General features: G+C 49.3%; 2 protein-coding genes and 1 non-coding gene across 3 annotated transcripts; 2 read left to right on the top strand and 1 right to left on the bottom strand.

Moving 5' to 3' along the window:
- The first annotated feature begins 8,165 nt into the window (after positions 1 to 8,165).
- Slc29a2 (solute carrier family 29 member 2) lies at positions 8,166 to 16,444 on the top strand. Its single transcript, XM_021151889.2, has 12 exons — positions 8,166 to 8,380; positions 8,614 to 8,695; positions 10,160 to 10,320; positions 10,494 to 10,633; positions 11,317 to 11,451; positions 11,635 to 11,732; positions 11,932 to 12,016; positions 13,087 to 13,217; positions 13,458 to 13,566; positions 13,659 to 13,744; positions 14,480 to 14,682; positions 15,177 to 16,444. The coding sequence occupies exons 1-12, from the start codon at positions 8,352 to 8,354 to the stop codon at positions 15,286 to 15,288; spliced, it is 1,371 nt and encodes a 456-aa protein (XP_021007548.1). The 5' UTR covers positions 8,166 to 8,351; the 3' UTR covers positions 15,289 to 16,444.
- A 6,245-nt stretch (positions 16,445 to 22,689) lies between these two features.
- Trnas-gcu (transfer RNA serine (anticodon GCU)) lies at positions 22,690 to 22,771 on the bottom strand. The gene has a single exon. It is a non-coding gene; the product is annotated as a tRNA-Ser (tRNA).
- Positions 22,772 to 23,272: 501 nt separating this feature from the next.
- On the top strand, positions 23,273 to 25,527 carry B4gat1 (beta-1,4-glucuronyltransferase 1). The gene is made up of 2 exons (XM_021151969.2): positions 23,273 to 24,441; positions 24,716 to 25,527. The coding sequence occupies exons 1-2, from the start codon at positions 23,386 to 23,388 to the stop codon at positions 24,905 to 24,907; spliced, it is 1,248 nt and encodes a 415-aa protein (XP_021007628.1). The 5' UTR covers positions 23,273 to 23,385; the 3' UTR covers positions 24,908 to 25,527.
- The last annotated feature ends 27 nt before the right edge of the window (positions 25,528 to 25,554 follow it).

Raw genomic sequence — 25,554 nt, 5'->3', positions numbered from 1 at the left:
CAGGCGGATTTCTGAGTTCAAGGCCAGCCTGGTCTACAAAGTGAGTTCCAGGACAGCCAGGGCTATACATACAGAGAAACCCTGTCTCGAAAAAAAAAAAGAAAAAAAGAAAAAAAAAAAACCAAAAAAAAAAAAAATCATTTATATAGCAAAATACAAAAGGAACCTCACAAGTTCCAGACCAAGTGGCACACGGGTGACTGGTCTGGGAGCCCCTAAGTCATGACATGTGGTCTCCCTAATCCGAAATTCTTAGGGTCAGAAAGTGTTTGGGGTTTTGAAATATTTGTATTACATAGTAAGATATCTTGGGATCAGAAATTCATATCTGGGGCTGGAGAGATGGCTCAGTGGTTAAGAGCACTGACTGCTTTTCCAGAGGTCCTGAGTTCAAATCCCAGCAACCACATGGTGGCTCACAACCATCTGTAATGAGATCAGATGCCCTCTTCTGGTGTGTCTGAAAACTGCTACAGTGTACTCATATAAATAAATAAATAAATCTTTAAAAAAAAGAAATTCAGCCGGGCGTGGTGGCGCACGCCTTTAATCCCAGCACTCGGGAGGCAGAGGCAGGCGGATTTCTGAGTTCGAGGCCAGCCTGGTCTACAAAGTGAGTGCCAGGACAGCCAGGGCTACACAGAGAAACCCTGTCTCGAAAAACCAAAAAAAAAAAAAAAAGAAATTCATATCTGTATTATATACACCTATACACGGAGCTGAAAGTTAATTTAATGAAATATCTTTAAATAAAGTTTTCTTTTTAAAGATTTATTTATTTTATGTAAGTACATTGTCGATGTCTTCAGACACACCAGAAGAGGGCATCAGATCCCATTACAGATGGTTGTGAGCCACCATGTGGTCGCCGGGAATTGAACTCAGGACCTCTGGAAGGGCAGTCAGTGCTCTTAACCACTGAGCCATCTCTCCAGCCCTTAAATAAAAACTTTATTTACTTATTTATTACCTATGTGAAGTGTGTGTGTGTGTGTGTGTGTGTGTGTGTGTGTGTGTGTAGCCATGCTACAAGTGTGGAGGTCAGAGAACAACTTGCAGGTGTTGGTTCCCTCCTTCTACTCTGTGGCCCTCAGGGACTGAACTTGGGCCTTCAAGCTTGGAGATAAGGGCCTTTACCTAGTGAGCCATCTCATCAGCCTTTGATAGAATGTTTATTTGTATTTTAAGTGACATGTATATGAGTGTGTGCACATGAATATGGTAGTTCTAGAAGGGCAGAAGAGGGTATCAGATCCCCCAGAGCTGAAGTTCCAGCTGGTTGTGAGCTGCTGGGAACTGAACTCAGGTCCTCAACAAGGACAGCAGAGGCTTAGCCTCTGAGACATCTCTCTGGTCCCCACCAGTGCCTGCAGAGAAAATAAAATAGAATCTGAGCCTTCCTCCTCTTGGTCTAAACTCTCAGCAGGAAGAGCAGTGGACAGCTGGAAAGGATAAAAACAGCGGTGTGGTCTGGATAAAACCCATGTATTGCACACTTAATCCCAGAGGTATTTGAGGCGTGGGAATTATGAGGAGTGTTTGAGTCACAAGGGCTCTACCCTGAGAAACAGATTCATCTGCTCAGAGATGAGTGGCTTAGAGGCTTCTCTGGGAAGTGACTGTGACATGAGAGCAGCCTCCTCTGACACACCTTACACTGCCTAGCCCAGTGATGCCTCTACCAAGTTCTGACACAGGGAGATACCCACATCAATGCCAATAACAAGCTCTTGGACTTCTTTCCCCTCCCGAGAACAAGAACTGTGAGCTAAATAAACTTTGATTACTTATAAATTACCTGGTACCAGGTATTTTGTTATGGCAACAGGAAATGACGAAGACAACTCATATTTCTTGACTCAATGCAGGGGTCTCTCAGAGGGCCTATTTTTACTCATTTTCCCCCCTCATCACTGTGGAAATGTGTGGTGATCCATAAGGTGTGCTGGGTTTGAGCCCTGACTCTGCGACTTTCAGAGAACAGAAACAAGTACCTTAATCTTTCTGTGCTTCAGTTTCCTCATAGGCAAGACAGCGCCTCTTGCCAGAGTCCCTGGGGATTAGATGAGGAGATGCTGGTAAAGAGCTCAGAACACTGACTGGAACCAAGGAAGCACCCAGTGGATGCTATTTTTAAGCTCTTAAAACAGCAGTTCCCAACATGTGGGTTGCCACCCCTTTGTGAGTCACATATCAGATATCCTGTATATCAGAGATGTATATTACAATTCATATCAGTAGTAAAATTGGTTATAAAGTAGCAACGAAAATAATTTTATAGTTGGGGGTCACCACAACATGAGGAACTATATTAAAGGAGTCTCAGATGTAGGAAGGTTGAGAACCCTGCCCTAATAGAAAAACAAAAGCAACAAAGTAACAAACAGCCAACATTCCAAGCACAGCCCCTGGGGCCTCCCACTTGCCCGCACAGGTCTTTCAAACTCCACCTTTAGAAGCTGGAAACTTAGTGTGTCACCCGGTGTGTCATAACAGCATGTACCCAGATGTACAACACTAGGAGTGAACCCTATATAAGCTGTGGACTTTGGGTAATACTGACCGGGGCAGTGGTCATGAGAAGTGTGTGAGGATTCTTTGTACACTTCCATTTTGTTGTGAACCAAAGTCCTATAGAAATGGGAAGCTTGGGCTGAGAAGATGACTCAGCGATTAAAGTGTTTGCTGTTGGGAGCCCCGGAACCCACACACATGCTATGTGGAGATGGTAGCTCACCTGTGACTCAAGCACCCAGAAGTCAGAGAAGGGGTCCCTGGAGCTAGCCGGCTAGTGAGACTAGCTAAATCGATGAGTTCTGGGTTTGATTGAGAGACTCTGACTCAAAGAATAAGGAGAGTTTTTGAGAGAGTCCCGACTTTAACCTTACATACACAGGCATATGCATGTATATATGTATATCCACATACAGGCAAACATGAATAAATATATGCACACCACCAACACATACGTATGAGAAAAAGAAAAAAAAGCAAAGATTATTAATTCAGAAAACAAGTTAACTTCTAGAAAGAAATCTGAGGAAATGAAGGGAATTACATAGGCACGGGTTGGTTTATTTTTATTTTCATCGTTATTTATTTTTATTTTATGTGTTTGAGTGTTTTACCTGTGAAACACAAGGAGGCAAGAAGTTCCCCTGGAACTGGGATTTATAGATGGTTGTGAACTATCTGCTGTGGATTCTGAGAAATGAATGAACCCCTGCCCTTTGCTAGGGGCCAGCCCTGACAGGGTCAAGTACTGAGGTGGGACACAACTTGGGACCAAGGCCAAAGGCTGATGACCTCTGGCATTTAACTCTTAACGTTCTGGGGGCTAGAGCTAAGGGCTTCTGACAATTTCAGAGAAAAAGGAAAAGAAAGAAAGAAAGAAAGAAAGAAAGAAAGAAAGAAAGAAAGAAAGAAAGAAAGAAAGAAAGAAAGGAAGAAAGGAAGAAAGGAAGGAAAAGAAAAGAAAGGAGGGAGGGAGGGAGGGGGGAGGGAAAGAAAGAAAGTCACACAAGCCCAACTTTATTATTGCTTTCAGCTTCTTATAGCTTTTTAGACAAAAAGTTCTTTATGTAAGAAAGAATTACCTAGTAGACAAAATGTTATATAAAGGGGGAGTTACAGAAAGATGTCAATAGTAAGTTCAAAGCAGTGTTTCATTCTATAAGCTCATTATAAGTTCAAAGCAACAATTTCACACGGCCTTGTTTTAATTTATCATAGTGCACATCTGTGGCTTCATTCTTGGACCTGACCTAGCATGAATGTTTTTCCTTGATCACAACTCTATCTGTCCCAAGCCTTTTTTTTTTTTCTTCTTAGTCCAATTTATGAAAGCTCATTGTACTCCTTATTATGCAGCCTTAACTCACTATTCTATGAGAAGGGCACATTCTATTCTCTCTTTTTTAAAGATTTATTTATTTTATTTATATGAGTACACAGTCACTCTCTTCAGAGACACCAGAAGAAGGCATCAGATCCCATTATAGATAACTGTGAGTCACCATGTGGTTGCTGGGAGTTGAACTCAAGACCCCTGGAAGAGCTGTCAGTGCTCTTAACCACTATGCCATCACTCCAGCCCCACATTCTATTCTTTTTTTTTTTTTTTTAAGATTCATTTGTTACTATAAATAAGTACACTGTAGCTGTCTTCAGACACACCAGAAGAGGGCATCAGATCTCATTACCGATGGTAGTGAGCCACCATGTGGTTGCTGGGATTTGAACTCGGGACCTTTGGAAGAACAGTTAGTGTTCTTACCCGCTGAGCCATCTCTCCAGCCCTCCCCCCCCCCCCCATCATTCTATTCTTGATTCGAACTGTATTGCATCTTTCTGGCAAAACAGCTAAAACCATCTTCTTAAACTTTCTTCCTAAAATGATTTTAATCAAATCAGGAATTCTATTAAGTCATCATTTCACCTAAACAGCATTAATTCATGAAAGTTCATCTTCATGTTAATCTGCAGGAAGTCTGCCCAACAGAGTGGGCCATCACCCAGGAAGTAATCACACCAGGCTACAGGCAGTGAGGGTCTCCTGGTGTCCACTCACACCAAGCCACATAAATGAGGACTATGGCAAAGACAAGCATGAGAAAACACATCAGCCCAAGAAGCAATCCTGGGACGAAGTCTCTGGGGCTGTGCCCACCAGAATGCACCCAGCAATGCAGAGCAAGATGGTAGGCAGGCTCCAGGGAGCTCACTTACCAGCTGCAACTCTTCCTGCATGGGGTCTGCCAAGCCTCTGCAAGCGGATCAAATACAGCAAGTGCACTTAAGCACTGAGCCATCACTCTAACTGGCATGGGAAAGGAACAAAACAAACAAACAAACAAACAAACAAACAACTTCTTTTGGGGAAATGAGCAGAGTTTGGTTCCCAGCACTCACATCAGACACCTTACAATCTTTCACTACTCTAGCTCCAGGGGATCTGTCTTAGTCAGTGCTCTATTGCTGAGAAGAGATACCATAGCCAAGGCCGCTCTTAAGCATTTAATTGGGACTGGCTTACAGTTTAGAGGTTTAGTCCATCTTCATGGTGGGGAGCATGGCTGCATGCAGGCATGCATGGTGCTGTAGAAGGAGCTGGGTCATACGGTTCACTCACTGCCTTGGACGTGCCACATTAATGCAGGATTTGAAGAAGGGAGATTGAGTTGCAGTCCAGCTACTACACAGAGCTCTGTCCTGTTTGCTCAGGTTCTGTAAATCTCAAACTGTGCTAGAAATAAAACCAACAATTTTTTTTTAAACCACCCTGATAATTTTCTGAACCTGGGCTGTAAATCCACTTGACATGCAGACATAGTGAATTATCTCTAAGGTTTAAATATGCACAGCATTTTCCAGCAACTTGGCCAACTGTCTGCAGAGGGACAGCTGCATTGTTTCATTTGGAGTTTCGCCAAGCCTTGGTCTCCATTCCAGAATGGCACATCCTCAGGACACAGGATTTTTTGTTTGTTTGTTTGTTTTGAGACAGGGTTTCTCTGTGTAGCCCTGGCTGTCCTGGAACTCACTCTGTAGACCAGGCTGGCCTTGAACTCAGAAATCCGCCTGCCTCTGCCTCTTGAGTGCTGAGATTAAAGGCATGCAGCACCACTTCCGGCAAAATATTATTTATGTGTATGAGTACATGGCAGCTGTCTTCAGTCACATACCAGAAGAGTGGGCATCAGATCTCATTACGGATGGCTGTGAGCTACCATGTGGTTGCTGGGAATTGAACTCAGAACCTATGTGAGAGCAGTCAGTGCTCTTAACCTCTGAGCCATCTCTCCAGCCCACACCAGTGGCTAAGAGTCCACTTTTGGTGCCCCTGCCGTGTGTTTAAAACTGGTTTTATAAAGAGGGGCTAAGCTTGTGACTGCTTCATGTGTCTGAGCACTAACCAATCACATACTTATTATTTTATTACTAAGTGTTTTCCTTTCTTGCCTCCCTTAAGATGTCACTGTGCCATCAAAATGCGTCCTGCCTGGGTTTTGTTATACACACCATTTCACCACAGAGTAGAAGCAAAATATTGGTTAATTACAGATCCCCAGTCAGACTGAGCTGAGAATCTGAAGTAAAATCCAACTCCTCCCAGCCAAAGGGATCTATTAGTATGTCCCACAGTGTGCCAGCACTCTCCTGTCCCCATCCTGGTCCAGGCTGTCCCTTCTCTGAACCACCTCATCCCCTTCCATCCCAGCCCAAGCCAACAAAATGCACTGCTCCCCAGACCCTCACCTCCATTTTTGTCTTCAAGATGGTGCCAGGGCAACATCCCCACCCCCTGTCCCACTTTGACTCATTCTCCTATTACTGTCAAGTAGGAAACAGGTCAGTAATAATTATTAGAATAAGCATACAAAAAATGCAAGCGACTACCTACTTGTGTGTAGGTAAAACTGTCAAGAGATGCTCAAGGCAGAGGGGATGAAGCGGCTTGAAAACCTGTTAGAACTGAACTCAAGACTGTCCCTCTTGGCATAATGGAAGTCTGGAAAGAAAGCTTAAAGAATAACTGTCTTTTCCAGTGTAATTGAATGCTGTCTTTTCCCTAAAGTCACCAGCTAGGGCTACGGATGCAGCCCAGGGGTGAGAGTGTTTGCCTCACAGGGTTCTGAGCTCACTTCCCAGTACCACAGACAGTCATCTGCGGTCCACCATGATCTAATGAACCACCTTCCATGAACCAAGCCTGGCGGCTAGATTCTGGGAACAGAACAGAACAGAAATAGTAATAGCATGGTCTGGCTGATACATAGGAAAAACATTCTAAAAAACTATATTCTTTAGAAGACACACATTTATATGACCTGTATATTTATACTTACTTTTATATATTCATATTTACTTGTATTTATTATTTAGAAGCACGTGTGCCACTGCGCTTGTGTGGAGGTTAGGGAACAATTTGCTGGAGTCGCTTCAGTTTTTCTAACATATGGGTCCTGGGCGTGGCCTCAGGTCATCAGGCTTCACCAGTCCACATAAATATATTTTCTTTTCTTTTTTTCTTTTTTTTTCGTTTTTTGAGACAGGGTTTCTCTGTGTAGCGCTGGATATATCCTGGAACTCACTCTGTAGACCAGGCTGGCCTCGAACTTAGAAATCCGCCTGCCTCTGCCTCCCAAGTGCTGGGATTAAAGGTATGTGCCACCACTGCCCGGCCAGATAAAAATATTCTTAACTTAGGAAAACGTAAGTCTCACTTTCCCATGCCAGAGGAACCATTCCCATGTATAAATTATAAGATAGTAACTTGCAATCTTATCAAAGTTTTCACAAGATGGGAGTAACAGGTGGAAGTTGGATGCCTTCTAACTAAATGTTATTGAGATAACGTTTACCGGGGAGTGGAACCTCTGGAAAATTAGGTTGTTGGGTTTTTTGTTTTTGTTTTTGAGACAGGGTTTCTCTGTATAGCCCTGGCTGTCCTGGAACTCACTCTGTAGACCAGGCTGGCCTCGAACTCAGAAATTCGCTTGCCTCTGCCTCCCAAGTGCTGGCAGCACCACGTGCGCCACCACGCCCCGTGAAAATTAGGTTTTTAAGCATTGGTGACTTAAAAATGGTGGCGGTTGCGACTACAGGGGAGGGGGCCGAACGTCACCTGGGCCACGATTCCCTCCAGAGCCTTTGTTCAATCCTCCTTGTTGGACCCAGGTACCGTAAGAGGGCCTATCTGTTCGTCTTCCACATATGTTGGGGAGTTTCGTTTGCAAAAGTGCCTCGACCTCTGGGGGAACTCCCTCGGAGCACCGCGCTGGGACCTTCTGCGACAATAGATGACACTGGCTTCTTCCTTCTGGTCGGACTTACTTCCTAATCTGCTGACTGGGAAGCTTAGAGGGCTCCAAACCTTAGAACACGCCAAGAGAACCTCCCAGCTATATCGACTGTGGCCAACAACCAACGGCCCCCTTCCCTCCTGCGCAGTCCCTATCCCCTCCCCAGAGATTCCGGACACGCGCCTAAGGAGAAGACCCGTGTGAGGCGAAGGGGCGGCGGTGAGACGCAGCTTCAGGCGCGGAAGCAAGCTAGAAGGCGGAACCCAATACCCTAAAGGCACAGCCACCAGCGAGGCGGAGTCTGGAGAGCGGGCGTCCGGGGGAGGGGTGCGATGGCTCTTTGTTCCCGCCCTGGAGGCGGAGCCGAGGTCGGAGCTTGCAAAACGTGGTCCGCGGTGTAACCCAACCCGGACCCTCCGCTACGGCGCTCCGACCTTGGGAATCCTGGACCCCGACCAGCGTCGCTCTCCTTCGGCCTCCCAGCCCTGCGTAGGCGCAGGTGCAGCCGCCTTGCTGTGGGCCTGGTGCAGTAGGACTGCGGCAGCCATGGCGCGGGGAAACGCCCCTCGGGACAGGTGAGGTGGGAACCCATGCGGTGCGTACCGCGGCCCAGGTGGCCACGAGCCTTTGAATTCCCGCTCGTCTTGATGCTCCTGGGCTCGAAGACGAACAGGACTACAATTCCCATCAGCCGATTCCCTTAGCTGCCTGGGCCAGGGTGATGGGGATTGTAGTCCGTTCTACTGAGGGGCGGCTAGGGCGGCCCAGGCGTACGTCCTCGGGGTGACCTTCTGACTGATCCCCACAGCTACCACCTGGTTGGGATCAGCTTCTTCATTCTGGGACTGGGCACCCTCCTCCCCTGGAACTTCTTCATTACCGCCATCCCGGTGAGACCCGCGGCCGCTGGACCACCTCATGGCCACAAACCTCCATCCCTCCAGCCGTCTTGAACTGTGGTTCACGAGCCACAGTTTCCTCACCAGGCCACTTACTACAGCTCAGCCTGTCAGGGACAGCACCAAGCCTCATAGAGGGAACCGCCTCTCCCCTGCCTAGGCAAACTTTTAGGAAGGTACAGATCTCAGAGGTGCATGGCCATCCACGCAGGAAGTCTGACCAGCAAAGGAGTTTCCATCCCATGCCCTTTGTCGTTATTTTTGGCCAGTCACTCCAAAGTGTCTTTTTTCCAAGCCTTTGGCTTTCTTTGCAATGACATGAGTTACATTCATTCAACTAATAAATAATGAGCAATTACTGTAGACAGATGTGGAGGAAGGCCCGATTCCCCAAAGCATGCATTCTTTTATAGAAAGGCAGAAATCTATAGCTTGTTTTCTCCTTTTTGTTTTGTTGTTGTTGTTTCGTTTTTTCGAGACAGGGTTTCTCTGTGTAGCCCTGGCTGTCCTAGAACTCACTCTGTAGACTAGGCTGGCCTCGAACTCAGAAGTCCACCTACCTCTGCCTTCCAAGTGCTGGGGTTAAAGGCGTGCACCACCACTGCCCGGCTTTTGTGTTTTCTTTAGAATAGGGTTATTCAAACATACTCAGTGGGTTAACTTTCCAGGTGTCTGTGGAGTGCCGGCATTGGTGCTGGACCCTGATACCCAAAGATGGATCAACTACTGAATTTGAGAGACACAGAGCCAGGACTATTAATAATGAAACAAGACACGTGCCAGGCCGTTCCACCCTGAAGCAGAGAGCTAAAGGTTCTCAAAAGAAATTTCTTCCGCTTCATAGAAAAGATTTGTAAATTAGGAACTTAGCAGACAAAGGGTGAGGGGAATTTCAGAGTGGAAGCAAAGCGCATCCTATTTAGAGAAAGATCTGGAGCCTGCAGCTTACCAGAATGGAAGGATGCTAAACCGTGAGGTCTGCCTTGCAGGCAGGGTACGCAGAGGAGTGCTGGGCTCTGTGTGCCCGAGAAAACGGATTGGCTTCGTTCCCAAGCTGGGGCCTCGCATACAGTAGGTGTTCAATAAATACCCATGGAATGAATAAGGGTTGAGGTGGTTACAGCAGGGGAATGGAGGCTAGGTCCAGGACACTGAAAAGGAGATGGAACCCAGAGATGCAGCAAGACCTTGGGCTCAAGCACAGCAGTCAGCCATCTTTAATCCCAGCACTCGGGAGGCAGAGGCAGGCAGATTTCTGAGTTCGAGGCCAGCCTGGTCTACAAAGTGAGTTCCAGGACAGCCAGGACTATACAGAGAAACCCTGTCTCGAAAAAATAAACAAACAAAGACAGCCCCACATATGTTAACCAAACAAAGAGGCTCGATTGACAAGTGGCCAGAGGGGGGCGTGGGGGGGAGAGTGCTTTCTGATCTTAAACAGTCTCTGTGTGGCAGTACTTCCAGGGGCGGTTAGCAGGGACCAACAGCAGTGCTGAGACCTTGGGCACCAACCACACCAGTCCCACAGACACTTTCAACTTCAACAACTGGGTGACACTGTTGTCCCAGCTGCCTCTCCTGCTCTTCACTCTCCTCAACTCCTTCCTGTATCAGTGGTGAGAACCAGCCCCAACCTCCCTCTCCCTGTGGAGACAGTCACAGAGGCCTGGGACACCTCCTGCTCCTCTCCCTCCCTGCTCCCACCTCATCACTCCAGCTCCCCTGCCCTGCCCCCTCTGCCCATCTGCTCCTGGTGGCCCCCTGATGTCCTCTGCCCCCTTCTGAGCAGCATCCCCGAGTCGGTGCGGATTCTGGGCAGCCTGCTGGCCATACTACTGCTCTTTGCCCTGACAGCAGCATTAGTGAAGGTGGACTTGAGCCCTGGGCTGTTCTTCTCTGTCACCATGGCGTCCGTCTGGTTCATCAATTGTAAGCACATCTCCATCCGGCTCCCCCCACACACATACACACACACATACACACACATACACACACACACACACACACATACACACACACACACACACACACACACACACATACACACACACACACACACACACACACACATACACACACACACACATACACACACACACACACACATACACACACACACACACACCTTGTGCAGGAACAGCCCAGCAGATCCTTTCAAGGAAGACAATACCATCATCACCCAAATCCCCAGACAAGAAAATGGGCCCAAAGAGAGGAAAAGACACTTGTCTAGGAACCGTAGTGACGTAGGGAGACCTCCTATTCAGAAGCCCCACAGACCAATGGTTATGTCTCAAAAGAGAAATAGGCTGGGTGTGGTGGTGCATAACTTTAATCCCAGCACTTGGGAGGCAGAGGCAAGAGATCTCTGAGTTCAAGACCATCCTGGTCTAGATGATGACTTCCGGGCTAGCCAAGGCTACATGGTGATGCCCTGTCTCAAATAAATAAATAAAAATAGATGGGGGACATCCTATCAGACTGCCCTAAGTCCCCAGGAAAACCCACACTTGCCTAGCCTAGACTGCAGCGTCCCATGCACCTGATGGATGCTTCCTTTCGGATGCTGCTGTGGCTGTCTGAGTGTTGGTTCCCTCCATGTCTCTCCACAGCCTTCTGTGCCGTGCTTCAAGGCAGCCTCTTTGGGCAGCTGGGTACCATGCCTTCTACCTACAGCACCCTCTTCCTCAGTGGTCAGGGTCTGGCTGGGATCTTCGCTGCCCTTGCTATGCTCATGTCCTTGGCCAGTGAGTGCACCTGGGGGTCTGGAGGGCTGGGTAGAAAGAGCAGACACAGGAGGAGGGTGCCTGGGTTATGGGGTGGAGGCTGAGGGAAAGGGCCCTTGGGCTTTGCATTGAGGGACAATGGTGCTACAGAAAACTGGGACTGGGAGACTTGTGTCTCCTTGGCAGCTAAACTTTCTGTCCCAGGTGGCCTGGATGCCCAGACCTCTGCCCTTGGATACTTCATCACACCCTGTGTGGGCATCCTCCTCTCCATCGTATGTTACCTCAGCCTGCCCCATCTGGTAAGCCTGCCACAGGGCTTAGGTTATGTACCACCTTAGGGAATTTTGGGTAAAACCCTGGAAGTGGCAAAGGGAGAGAAAAGTTGACTGGGGGGGTAGGCATACACAGAAGGGTGGGGGGGGTAGGCATACACAGAAGGGTGGGGGGTAGGCCTACACAGAAGCCTTGCGCAGGACTGACTTGTTGATCCTTCTGCAGAAGTTTGCCCGTTACTACCTGACCGAGAAGCTGTCTCAGGCCCCAACTCAGGAGCTGGAGACCAAAGCTGAGCTCCTCCAAGCTGGTAAGCCCCAGGATCCTTGAGGGGATATGGGAGAGACCCAGAGGAAGTTCAGGTACACTCTCCTGGGAAGTCTTCCCTTCTGTCCTCCCAGTAGCTCATCCCTTTGAACCTTGTGAGAGCAGAAGCAGGCCATGAAGGGAAGCCATCCCTGCTACCCTGTGATTCAGTTTCCTCTTGAACAAAATGGAGCAGCAGGAGAGAGCACTTTGGACCCACGAGCTCTACTAAGCCTTGGGCAGATTGCTCTAGGCTCCATTTCCTTGTTATTACTGTTGTCTTGGTAACAGGATCTTTCTACATAGGCTGGACTAGCCTCAGACCCAGAAATATGCCTACCTCTGCTTCCTGGGTGCTGAGACTAAAGGCGTTCCCCACCATGCCTAACTTAGGCTTCATTTCTTCATTGCAAAGTGACAATGACAGAATCTATCCAAGATGCTTTTAACTCATTGCCTGGCACATGGGCAGGGGAATAGCAAGTCAGAGGTCAGGTTAGGTAACAGAGAGGCTAGGCCTGTCTGGGCTAGAAAGAGATCCTATCTTTCTTACAACAAAGACACGTGAGTGCTCAGGTGTAATTCAGTCACATGTCTAACAGCCCATGAAGTCATGGGTCAATACCCAACACCGCAGTAAACCAGCAATAGGCAGCCCCCTTCTCCTGTACTTAGCTGGAAATAGTCACTTGTTCTTTTTTTTTTTTTTTTTTTAATTTTATGTATATGAGTACACTGTAGCTGTACAGATGGTTGTGAGCCACCGGGTGGTTGCTGGGATTTGAACTCAGGACCTCTGCTCACTCCAGCCCAAAGATTTATTTTTTATTATTATATGTAAGTACACTGTCCACTGTAGTACACCAGAAGAGGGCATTGGATCCCATTACGGATGGTTGTGAGCCACCATGTGGTTGCTGGGATTTGAACTCAGGACCCTCGGAAGAACAGTCAGTGTTCTTACCTGCTAAGCCATCTCTCCAGCCTGAGTCACTTTTTCAACACTGAGTGAAGATTTCCGTACTTCTGGAAAAGTGAGTCATGCGTCTGACCCCAGCCTGCCCTCTCCCCTAGATGAGAAGAATGGGGTTCCCATCAGCCCCCAACAGGCCAGCCCAACTCTGGATCTTGACCCTGAGAAGGAGCCGGAGCCGGAGGAGCCACGGAAGCCAGGAAAACCTTCAGTCTTTGTTGTCTTCCGGAAGGTTTGTTGTCTTGTGGAAGGTTCAACCAAGAGATTGGCTTCTAACCCACCACCCAGAGATCTTCTCCAGCCCTGGGACTCTCTGAGACCAGAATTAGACCTTAGTGCTTATTCCCTCGGCTCATTGGCTCACGGTGGCTTAGGGACAGTGGGCGGGGCTGCATCGGTGGGGCTGGGGTGGGGGCTGCATGACGAACATGGGGCTTCCCTGCCCACTCACAACCCTGCCTCCGGCTCCCAGATCTGGCTGACGGCGCTGTGCCTTGTGTTGGTCTTCACAGTCACCCTGTCGGTCTTTCCTGCCATCACAGCCATGGTGACCACCAGCTCCAATAGCCCCGGGAAGTGGGGTGAGTGCTGGGGTAAAGCCAGGGGATGGGGGAGTGAGGGAAGGGGGAAGATGGGGATTGGGCTAAGTGTCCACTCTCTCTCTGTTCCCCAGGTCTGTTCTTCAACCCTATCTGTTGCTTCCTGCTCTTCAACGTCATGGATTGGCTGGGCCGGAGCCTGACCTCCTACTTCCTATGGGTGAGCTTTTCTGGGCTAAACCAGCCAGAAGTTTAGGAAGTAACTGGGGACCAAAGGGAGGGGAGGAACATAGAAAGGTGACTTTCAGTAGTTCCTCTGACCTAACATTGGAACAACCCCTGCCAAATGGCATAAGTGACTGGACCCTGGCATGGGCAGGCCAGGCTAGTGGTGAGTTCCTCCAAAGTAGAAGCCACCACATCTAATGGTGCACCGTGTCCCCAGTGGCCAGCCCCAGCCCAGCCCAGCCCAGCCCAGCGCTCTGCTGCGTGCAAGCTCTTACACCTCATGAGGAGCCGGCCATGATTCTTAGGGTTATTCGTTCCTTCTGTGAAAGCTCTCTGGGAAGTGTGACAAGTATAGCAGCAGCAATCTAGGTGGGGGCACAGCCTGGAGAGCCAGCCTACTGGGTATCCCATCCAAGAGAGCCGGCCAGTGGGTTCTAGGTATAGTTAGGCTGGAGGAATGCCTGCCGGTGCTCCGACACACATGGCTGTAGGTGATCTGACTGCCCTGTTTGATGAAAGCTAAAGCACAGGAGATTGAATGCTCTTATTATAAAGACTTGATCAGGGGCAGGGAGATGGCCCGGTAGCTAAGAGCTTTTCCAGAAGATCTGAGTCTCGTTACCAGCACATGTGTCACTCTGCTCACAGCTGCCTTTGACTTTAGCTCCAGGGGGTTAGACACACACACATACGGCAGACCCCACACTCACCCGAGCCTCTGTCACAGCCAGATGAGGACAGCCAGCAGCTGCTGCCCCTGCTGGTGTGCCTGCGTTTCCTGTTCGTCCCACTCTTCATGCTGTGCCACGTGCCCCAGCACGCCCGGCTGCCCATCATCTTCAGGCAGGATGCCTACTTCATCACCTTCATGCTGCTCTTCGCTGTTTCCAACGGCTACTTGGTGTCTCTCACCATGTGCCTGGCACCCAGGTCTGGGAAGCAAAGGGTTGGGGGGTGGGCATGGGGAAGGCCTAACTCTTGAGGGGTATCTGAAAAGGAAAACCATTGATCCTAGGTAGCTGTCTTAAGGCCTCTGGTGCCATCCTATGGGCCAGCCCTTCACTGTGGCACTTGTCCCAGGCTAGGTAACTGAGGAAGTTCCCTGCCTGCCCAGGCAGCCATTTTCTACAGGGGCAATAAGGCTGGGACTCTCAGGAGACTGAACATGACAGGAAGAACCAGTTGGGGATATTTTGTTGAGAAATGAAGCGATAGTATGTAGAGCCCTATAAAGCCGACCTCAAAGGTCCAGAAAGATGCTCTTTTTCAGCAACTTCACTTTACAGAGGAGACTGAGCCCAGAGAAAGGCTCATATTGACCCAGACTAGAACTCAGTCCAGTGCTGAGGGACAGCAGAGGGCCAGAAGCTGTGTCTAAGGTTAGGCCTAGCAGTCTCTAGAGTTCCTGTCTCTATGTGTTCTAGGCAGGTGTTGCCGCATGAGAGGGAAGTAGCCGGAGCCCTCATGACCTTCTTCCTGGCCCTGGGACTCTCCTGCGGAGCCTCCCTTTCCTTCCTCTTCAAGGCTTTACTCTGAGGACCACCAGTGCTCCACACAGTCCTCCCCTCAGTGCAGCTTGTGGAGTTGGGACGTTCACAGGGAAGGACCTCCAATATACCTGGTCTCTTGGTCTGTGGGTACGTGGCTTACGTGGCTGGCAGCCTCGGTGCATATGGTGAGGAGGAGTCCACCATTGGTCACTCTGCCTCTCAGCTAGGAGTGACACGGGACACAGAAACCTGGAGCCCACAGAGATGCACAAAAGGGCAAGTTGGAAGGCAGCTGTCGGGGAAGCAGGTGCAGGGCCCTTCACTGCCCTCCTGACTACATTTCTTCATCAGTCCACCCACTGACCCCAGGGAGCAAAGCCAGCTGTAGGTCTTGCTTAGGACCCTCGGCTCAGAGTGGGACCTGGGACCAGCTCCAGAGCGTCAGCCCCTTCTCACCCACAGGCCCTGAGAGGGCATGAAGTGTCATGGAAACTGAGGGGAAGAGAAAGCTCAAAGGACCTCTGAGCCTCCAACAGGGTTTTCTCGAAGCCAACGCCCCTAGAATCCAGATGGGCCTGTCTGACAGAAAGGCAGTTGGCCTGCATGTGTTGTGCACTGCACTTTACAGTTTGCAAAGTTTTTCCAGAACCACTCACAGAAGCCTCTGTGAGGCCTTTGGAACAAGCTGGGCAGGGATCATCCCCAGGTGGGATTTGACTGTCTATGGAAGATTAAGGCGATGGCCTTCATCGCCTTCCTTGTAGGTGCTGCCCCTGAGGCCCGCCACTTGCTTCTTTTCCTCAGAGGTCTCCAGGCAGGTGCCCTTGGCACTTGCTACTGTGTTTTTGCCCCATTTCTCCTCCGACCCTGCTCCTGCATCCAATTAAAACTGTTCATTTCTACGATGGATTCCTGGAGTGTTGACTTCTAAAGTATTGGCCTCAGTAAACTGGGTGGGGCCGAGATGGCTTTAAGGACGTGACAGAATGAGGTGGCCGGTTCTGAAGGGGCAGAGGTTTGCATGCTGGCTCTGCTGGCTCTCTGGACCTCTTGACAGCTGAGGCCACCAAATGGGTTTGCGAGAAGCTATCCTTCTAGATTACCTGGACTTAATTCCCAGCACTTACGTGGTGACTGGAAACTCTAACTCCAGTTCCAGGGGATCCAACGCCCTCTTACGGCACCAGGGCTCTGTGGACACCAGGCACACATATGGTGAACATATAATTGTATAAATTATCCAGTATTTATACCAATAAAGACACAGGAGGCATAAATGGAATTAAGAACCTGCTAGCTCCGTGAGGTAACTTTTTATTGTCTGAACTACATACAAAATATTGATTTACAAGCCTGATTTTACAACTAAACTACTAGCTCTTTAGAAATCTCTATGTCAGCCAGGGGTGGTGGCGCACGCCTTTAACCCCAGCATTTGGGAGGCAGAGGCAGGTGAATTTCTGAGTTCGAGGCCAGCCTGGTCTACAGAGTGAGTTCCAGGACAGCCAGGGCTATACAGAGAAACCCTGTCTCGGAAGCAAAAAAAAACCAAACAAGTCTCTATGTCATTCTACGGAGCGAGTCTACCTTTCTCTTGAGCTCCTCCAGGAGGGCCCCTTAGCTCTCTTTCCTAGGCTACTGTTTTACCCGTGTCCTGCCAGCTGCTTTGCCTATTCCTGCGAGCCCAGAGAGAAAATCCCTCTCTCTTATCTGGAGCTCAGTCCATAAAGTCAAGGGGGGGGGGGGCACTCTATCCCAGCTGTTCCTGAAAGTCTCCAGCTCCTCCTCCTACACCATTGGCTGAACCAAGTCACTGCCATGGGGAGGGGCCATTTCACCTAAAGCTCCCATCCAGCTAGCTGACTCTGCCTGGGGTCATAGGTCAAAGGCCAATTTCTGAGTTCGAGGCCATCCTGGTATACAAAGTGAGTTCCAGGATAGCCAGGGCTATACAGAGAAACCCTGTCTTGAAAAAAACAAACAAACAAAAAAAAACCTCAGGCAGTCAGGTCTGAGCAGGTCTTCAGCAGCCCAGCCAGTGTCCCTGATGGAGAAGTGGTCTCCGTCTCCGCACACGTGTGCCACCTGTGTACCGTGAACATTCAAGGAGCACATCATGGTCCAGAGGCTGAGCCAGCGCAGGGCACCTGCTCAAACCACAGGCTCTTGGTATCTTAGAGGAGGGTGAGGTAAGCAATGATGCTGGAAGGAGAAATAGGTAAGCTACAAGGCAGACCTCAAGCAAAGGCCAAGACCTTCGGACGAGGCTGGTGGGACTGGGTCCCAAGGCCTGCTGAGTCTTCAGAGAATTCTCTAGGCCTGGCTGGCTGGGCCAGGAAAGTACCTTTTCTATGCCCACCCCAGTTCTTGAATAAAGACACGTATATTTATTTTTGAATGCCTAGGCCTCATGCTAGGCTTGTTCTCGACCAGCTTTTAGCTCAGTCACCCCGTTTAGACCAGGTTCTGCCACGTGATTCATTACCGCTCCTCCATCAATAGCTGCAGTTCAGTTTTTCTCCTCTACATCTTAGTTGCTAAGTCTCCCACGCCACCCTCTTTCCCAGAATTCCTTTCTCTGCCTAACTGTCCCATCTTACTATTCTGTCTTTTGCTTTGGGCCAGAGGCTTTTTATTTATTTATTTATTTTTTTTTTTTTTTTTTAAAGATTTATTTATTTATTATATGTAAGTACACTGTAGCTGTCTTCAGACACTCCAGAAGAGGGCGCCAGATCTCTTTACAGATGGTTGTGAGCCACCATGTGGTTGCTGGGATTTGAACTCTGGACCTTCGGAAGAGCAGTCGGGTGCTCTTACCCAATGAGCCATCTCACCAGCCCAGGCTTTTTATTTTAACCAATCAAAAGGTGCCTTAGGCAGGCAAGGAAGGACAGAGACACATCTTCACACTGTACAAAAACATGACCCCATCTGTCCTTTTCCTGTTGCCCAGAGTCCTGCTCCTAACCACCTCCTCAGCCCTGATACAGTTCTGCCATCAGACTCTGCCTCACCTCAAAGCAACCCATTCCCACCAGCAAACCCTTGGAAATATCAGTATGGAGAGGACTGAGCCAGCTTCCTAGGAGGGACACAGACATTTGAAGCTCAGTCTTGACCCTAGGTTGTTGAACCTTTTATAAGGAGGCTGGGTAGCACTGGTTAAAATTCTACATATGAGAAGCACTTGCCATGGGGTAGGTGCCTTCCAGGACTTAGAAGGTGTGCCCAGGAGGATCAGGACTTCAAGATCATCTTTGGCCACTTAGGGATGCTGAGGCCAGTATGAACTACATGAGGCCCTGTCTCAAAAAGAAACAAGCAGGGCTGGGGAGACGGCTCGGAGGTTAAGAGCACTGGCTGCTCCTTCAGAGCCACAGCCCTCGAATTATGGTTTGCAACTGTCTGTAACTTCAGTTCTTGGGTACCCGACAACCTCTTCCGACTGCTATATGGGGTACACAGGCATACATGCAGACATATACACATAAAATAATACGTAAAAATGGTTAGAAGGTGAATTTTAAACACTAAACAATAATAACAAAAACATCAGAGAAGTATTTGACGCCTGTGAACTTGTGAGCTCCTTCCCGGGCCCTAGCGGTAGTTTCTGCTTTGGATAGAGCTGCAGCCTTGGTCTGGCTATGTAGGATTGTGGGTCCTGAGTTTGCTCTGCCATAGGGTACGGCCACTTGGGAAGGCAGAACTCAGGGAGTCTGACTCTGCCCCACAAAGCTGTGAATGAATGTCTTGCCTACATGTATGTCTATGTACCATATGTGTGCATAGTGCCCTTAGAAGTCAGAAGAGAGCATTAGATGCTCTGGAACTGGAGTTGCAGATTTTTGTGACTACTGTATGGGTGCTGGGAACTGAACCTGGGTCATCTAGAGCAGCTGGTGCTCTTAACTGCTGAGCCAGCCCTCCAGCCCATTAGCTGAGTTTTGAGCAAGGACCAGGTTGCCCATGGGACCAGTTGCCCCAGGACCAGTTGGCCCATGGCCTTGTGATATGGCCTGATCCAGCTTCCCTGGTGAGAGGAACCAACCAACCCATTCCTCTTGGGAGAGTGCAGCCACATAACATGGAGAGACATCTTGAGGAGGTCAGCCTATTACAAGGAACAGGTGAGGGGATGTCAGAGCATGACAGAACAGGGCATGCCTCTGTAGTCATAGCTGTTGCCATGATACTGTGGGTGGACCTGGATGGTGTCCAGGCTTTTTTTCAGGGTTTCTCAACAAAATCACAGTTGAAGTCACCTAACTAGGCTTCGGCCACTGCTGTGACCCTTTAATACAGTTCTCATGTTGTGGTGATCCCCAACCATAAAATTATTTTTGTTGCTACTTCATAACTGTAATTTTGCTACTGTTATGAATCATAATGTAAAATATCTGTGTTTTCTGATGGTCTTTGGCAACCCCTGTGAAAGGGTCATTGGACCCTCAAAGGGGTCTCGACCCACAGGCTGAGAACCACTAAAGACTTGAGTTGGTTAGCAGGTGCGTCCTATGCCAGCATCTCACTAGTCCCTTTGTTTGATGACGTTTTAAAGACTTCCACCAATAAATGATAAATTAAAAAAATTCTAGCAAAAAAAAAAAAAAAAAAAAAAAAGGTAAGGCAACTAAAAGTGATAAGACTTCCTTGCAGTGTTTTGTCTTCGTCTCTCCTCTCTCCTGGGCTTGTTGGTTGTTACAGTTCGGATGTTAAACGTCTTCAAGGATTGTGTGTTGAGTCTGGGCTTTCTGTTTGTTTGTTTTGACACAGGGTTTCTCTGTGTAGCCCTGGCTGTCCTGGAACTCAACTCACTCCTCCATGTAAGTTTTTAATCTCGGAGGTTTTGCTACAGCCACAAAAACTCAACTCACACAGTGGTTGCTGTGAGGACCCAGGTGATCGGCTCAGGAGGGAGGGAAAGCAGACCTTGTTAGAACAGAGCTGCCTTCGTCTGTCTCAACACATCTGGGAACAACCCAAAGGGCTGAGGCCAAGCACAGCTCAGAAACCTCAGGAGGGAGCTGCTCTGGTCAAGGGCAGTTCTCTCCAACAGTGAAAGGCCCAGGAAGGCCCCAGCGGCTGTCTGGAGTAAGGATCCCAGTGGAGGCAAAGAAAGCTCAAGGTCTGGCAGGAAAGATCTAGAAGGGACTTCTGTGGTGAACTGAAAAGCTCCCTGAGATTTCAAGGCCTTTCTAAAGTCAAGTGCATGCAGAGTGAGGTGTATGTCCAGAACTGACCTGGGAAGAGCCTGTGTTTCACCCGAGCAGGTCCTTAGAGTTGGGAGAGATTATAGCAGAGTTGTAAGCATCTTGGCTGCTGTTGAAGACAAGCCTCTGCACAGAGCTAGAAGCCATGCTAGCTCTCTGGACAACTGTTACTAGTGGGAATGTAAGCCATGCCATCCAGCCTTTAAAACAGAAATTGAGCTAGCCATGGTAGGCATGCCTGAAATCCCAGCAATGGGGAACACAAGGCAAGAGAATCACTCAGAGACAGCCTCGGGCTCCATACTAAGGCTGAGGCCAGACTCAATGGGGCCAGGTACCCAGGCAGCAAACCCGAATCTTTGTGAGTTGGAAGCCAGCCTGTTTTACATAGTGAGTTCCAGGATCAACAAGACTACATAGATAACCTGTCTCAAAAACAAACCACCACCACCACCACCACCAACAACAACAACAACAAAACCCCACACCCTCTCAAAATCTCAAATCTCAAAATCACAAACAATAAAATAATGTGGTGCTGGCAGCACTCCAAAGGTGGTGGCAGGAGGCTCACAAGTTCAAGCCCATCCTGAACTACAATAGCAAGGTACTCTTTAAAATAATAATAATAATAATAAAATAAAATGGGGATGGCTCAGGGGAGAGTACAGCTGCACCAATGCCCATTTCACCACATTCCTACTTCATTTCTCCTCACCATAGCCCCTTAGCTCACAAAAGCCACCAAAGGTTTTCTTCAAATGAAATATTTTAAAGTTCCATTTTAATAGTGTTTATTTTAGCCGGGCGTGGTGGCGCACGCCTTTAATCCCAGCACTCGGGAGGCAGAGGCAGGTGGATTTCTGAGTTCGAGGCCAGCCTGGTCTACAAAGTGAGTGCCAGGACATCCAGGGCTACACAGAGAAACCCTGTCTCGAAAAACCAAAAAAAAAAAAAAAAAAAATAGTGTTTATTTTATGAAGCCTATTATTCCAAGAGTTCTGTTTGTGAAGAAAAAAGTTAAAAACAGGATTACTGAGCTATATATCAGTTAAAGAGAGAGAAAGAGAGAGAGAGAGAGAGAGAGAGAGAGAGAGAGAGAGAGAGAAGATATGCCCACTTGCCCCCAGAATTTCTGTGTAGCCCTAGCTATCCTGGAATTAGCTCTATAGACCAGAACTTGAACTCAGAGATCTACCTGAGTCTGCCTCCCTGTGTACCCCACTACGGCCCAGGTTATTAAAAAACAATACAAAACAATGCCTAGTGATGGTGGCACACACCTTTAGTCCCTGCACTCAGGAGGCAGAGGCAGGTAGATTTCTGACTTCGAAGCCAGTTTGGTCTACTGAGTGAATGCCAGGACAGCCAGGGCTACACAGAGAAACCCTGTCTTGAAAAACTAAAACTAAACTGAACCAAAGTTCTCACAGTGCAGTAAGTCTGGTTTTTGATCCCTGTGTCTACAAAACCAGGCCTGAAAATTCTGAATCTCTCCTGCTGCATGTCTTCACTGAAAAGGACGCTACTTTTATGTGCAGGACTCCCTGTCCCAGTGAATAACACAGCCTTGGCAGAGAGCTGGCGCCTCTGAGTACTTCTGTGTCAATCTGTAAAATGGGAGTATCCTGAATGTTTAGGACCCTACAGCCTGTGGAAGCCCCCAACTCATCCAACCCAACCCTGCCACTAGGTGCCCTCCCTAGTCTGTCTTCTGCTCGCAGCATATCTCTTGACTTAGTTAAAAATAGTCAAGTATTTATTAAGTCAGTTGATGAAGCAATGGAGGTACCCGCCCTTCCCCCACACGTTTGCCAACGGTTTCCATTCACCCTCAAACACTAAGTGCCTTCAGTATACACTGTTTCAATGCATGCGATGGACCAAGGACTGTGTAAATAAGATGTTTCCACCCTGGAGGAAGCGAGAGGAAACAGCAGGGATTTAAATAATCACACCCCTGCAGAGAAGATCTGGTGAGGTGCTGATGGTCAAAATCCGAGTACTCCTCTTAAAGGAACCGACCCTACGCTGTGCTTAGAAGGAAAAGCAGAGTGGAACCTTAATCAACGCCATGCGCATCCTGAAAGCTGTAGTACAAAACCCGCTGGAAACATGGGCTGTGGGCAAATAGTTTGGAGAAGAGAGTGGGACCCCGGGTGTTTTCACTTCGCTGCTCACGAGAGGAAGAATGTAGAAAATTAAGAAGCCTTCTTCCTATAAAACAGGACCGACGAGGATGGGATTCGAACCCACGCGTGCAAAGCACAATGGATTAGCAGTCCATCGCCTTAACCACTCGGCCACCTCGTCCCACACATGACAACCCTTTCCACATTCCCATATCTCCCATCTACAGCGCACCTCAACGTTTTCATTCATGACTCCGGTACTCACCCGGAAAAGTTCAGAAGAAGAAACAGTAACAAAGAGTTTTTTTTTTTTTGTTTTTTTTTTTTTTAATTTCCTCTAGGAAGGACTCAACCAGGACCCGCGCCATCACGCCAGTGATGCAGCCAAGCTCTATCGGGGTTCCTGTCCCCGCGGCCTGGCGAGCGCATTGAAGTTTGAGGACGCGCTAGGACTGGGGATGGGGGTGGGGTGGGGGAGGTCTGCGTCCAAGTTCCCCAGGGAGAGAAACGGGTCCAGGGGTCCCCGGCCGCGCGCCGAGACCGCGGCTAGGTTCAGCGTTTGCAAAGCGCGCGCCGAGCAACCACTGCTGCAGTAGCTCCTCCTCTCTCACAGAGGGCGAGCTGGCACGCGCCTCCATGGAGGCGAGCGGATGGTGGGAGGAGCTGAGTGTAGGGCTCGGCTGGCCTCGGCTGGCCTCGGCTGCGCTCGGGAGGTTGCGGTAAATCCGGGCTTGCGGTGGCTGGCAGAGGCTACGGCCCGGTGGTCCCTGCTTCGTGCCGGGATCCCCGAGAGCCATGCAAATGTCCTACGCCATCCGATGCGCCTTCTACCAGCTGCTGCTGGCCGCGCTCATGTTGGTGGCAATGCTGCAGCTGCTCTACCTATCGCTGCTCTCCGGACTGCACGGCCAAGAGGAGCAGGAACAGTATTTTGAGTTCTTCCCGCCGTCTCCGCGATCCGTAGACCAGGTAAAGTCTCAACTCCGCACCGCACTAGCCTCCGGAGGCGTTCTGGATGCCAGCGGCGACTATCGCGTCTACAGGGGTCTATTGAAGACCACCATGGACCCCAACGATGTCATCTTAGCCACGCATGCCAGTGTGGACAACCTACTACACCTGTCCGGACTTCTGGAGCGCTGGGAGGGTCCGCTGTCCGTTTCGGTGTTCGCGGCCACCAAAGAGGAGGCGCAGCTGGCCACGGTGCTGGCCTACGCGCTGAGTAGCCACTGCCCCGAGATGCGCGCCAGGGTCGCCATGCACCTCGTGTGCCCCTCGCGCTATGAGGCTGCTGTGCCCGACCCCCGAGAACCTGGGGAGTTTGCCCTGCTGCGGTCCTGCCAAGAGGTCTTTGACAAGCTAGCCAGGGTGGCCCAGCCCGGGATTAATTATGCACTGGGGACCAACATCTCCTATCCCAATAACCTGTTAAGGAATCTGGCTCGGGAAGAGGCCAACTACGCCCTGGTGATTGATGTGGACATGGTGCCCAGCGAAGGGCTGTGGCGAGGCCTGAGGGAAATGTTGGATCAGAGCAATCACTGGGATGGCACAGCCCTGGTGGTGCCTGCATTTGAAATCCGCCGATCCCGCCGAATGCCGATGAACAAGAACGAGCTGGTGCAGCTCTATCAGGTGGGCGAAGTCCGGCCCTTCTATTATGGGCTGTGCACGCCTTGCCATGCGCCCACCAACTACTCCCGCTGGGTCAACCTGCCAGAGGAGAGCTTGCTGAGACCTGCCTACGTGGTGCCCTGGAGGGACCCCTGGGAACCATTTTATGTGGCTGGAGGAAAGGTGCCCACATTTGACGAACGCTTTCGGCAGTATGGTTTCAATCGAATCAGCCAGGTACTTAAAAGGGAGAGGGCATGTAGGACTAAGACTGGAGGCGTGTCAGGGGTGGAGTGGCCATTCGTGGAAAGGAGGCAGTGAAGCAAGAAGTGGTTGGATGATGGAGAATTGAGGACGGTGGAGTGGAGCTTTAGGAATGATCATGTGGGCCCTGGGGATATCATTAAGTTATTGTGATTAAATCACTGTGACCTCTCCCTGTCTCTCTCCCTCTCTTCCCTCTCCCCTCCTCCATCTCTCCCTTCCCCTCCCCCCACCGCCCCTTTTCCAGGCTTGTGAGCTGCACGTGGCAGGGTTTAATTTTGAGGTGCTGAACGAAGCTTTTCTGGTTCATAAGGGATTCAAGGAGGCATTGAAGTTCCATCCCCAGAAGGAGGCTGAAAACCAGCGCAATAAGATCCTTTACCGCCAGTTCAAACAGGAGTTGAAGGCTAGGTACCCCAACTCTCCCCACCGATGCTGAGTCCTTGTCTTCCATGGTCTGAGAATTGTATCTGGCTCCAGGCCTGACTGGGGTAAGAAACATGCCTCCACTTTACAGAGGTAGCTATGGGTTTGGAACACTGGACTTGACTATGGGGTGCTGGGAGCCAAGTCTCAGCTTTACCACTAACTAGCTGTGTGGCCTTGAGCAAATACTATTACTTCTCTGAGCCTCCGTTACGCCGTCTGTAAAAGGGGAGGAAATACCTACCTCACAGAACTATTGGCTCAGATGAGACACGCTGTCTGTGTAAACATCCTGTAAACTTCGTACAAATGTGAAGTATTATTAATATTGCTACAGTGTTATTATGATATTGTTACTATTAACCATGTTGGGTGGATAGCGGCAGAGCAAAAAGTTTGAATGGGTTAGAGGTGGGAAGCTTGAGTGTTTAATAAAATGAGCCTTTTGGAAAGAAAGATGAAAACGTAGAATGTAGTGCTCAGAACGTTTCCGTTCTCTCATGCCTTCGCCCTCCGAGATCCCTGAAGGAGGAAAGGGATAAAGGTTAAAGTCCCAGATCTGTGCCCTCCAGTAGGCTGGGCTGCTCATTTGCCTTCGGATGACAGTATGTAAATAAACGAGTGTCACACCCACAGCTGGCTCTGTTACTCTCCTAAGCC

This window comes from Mus caroli, unplaced genomic scaffold (assembly GCF_978045245.1).
Source record: "Mus caroli unplaced genomic scaffold, Mus_caroli_1 scaffold_20, whole genome shotgun sequence".
Lineage (NCBI taxonomy): Eukaryota > Metazoa > Chordata > Mammalia > Rodentia > Muridae > Mus > Mus caroli.
The sequence above is the reverse complement of the archived record's forward strand: the minus strand, read 5'-3'. Positions and strand labels throughout refer to the sequence as shown.

Excerpts from the sequence above, each read along its gene's own strand:
- Slc29a2 (XM_021151889.2), top strand. The coding sequence starts at position 8,352 with ATGGCGCGGGGAAACGCCCCTCGGGACAG. Across the intron at positions 12,017-13,086 it reads AGCTGAGCTCCTCCAAGCTG|ATGAGAAGAATGGGGTTCCC; the intron begins GTAAGCCCCAGG and ends CCTCTCCCCTAG. Across the intron at positions 13,745-14,479 it reads TGACCTCCTACTTCCTATGG|CCAGATGAGGACAGCCAGCA; the intron begins GTGAGCTTTTCT and ends CCTCTGTCACAG.
- B4gat1 (XM_021151969.2), top strand. The coding sequence starts at position 23,386 with ATGCAAATGTCCTACGCCATCCGATGCGCCTTCTACCAGCTGCTGCTG. Across the intron at positions 24,442-24,715 it reads GTTTCAATCGAATCAGCCAG|GCTTGTGAGCTGCACGTGGC; the intron begins GTACTTAAAAGG and ends CCCCTTTTCCAG.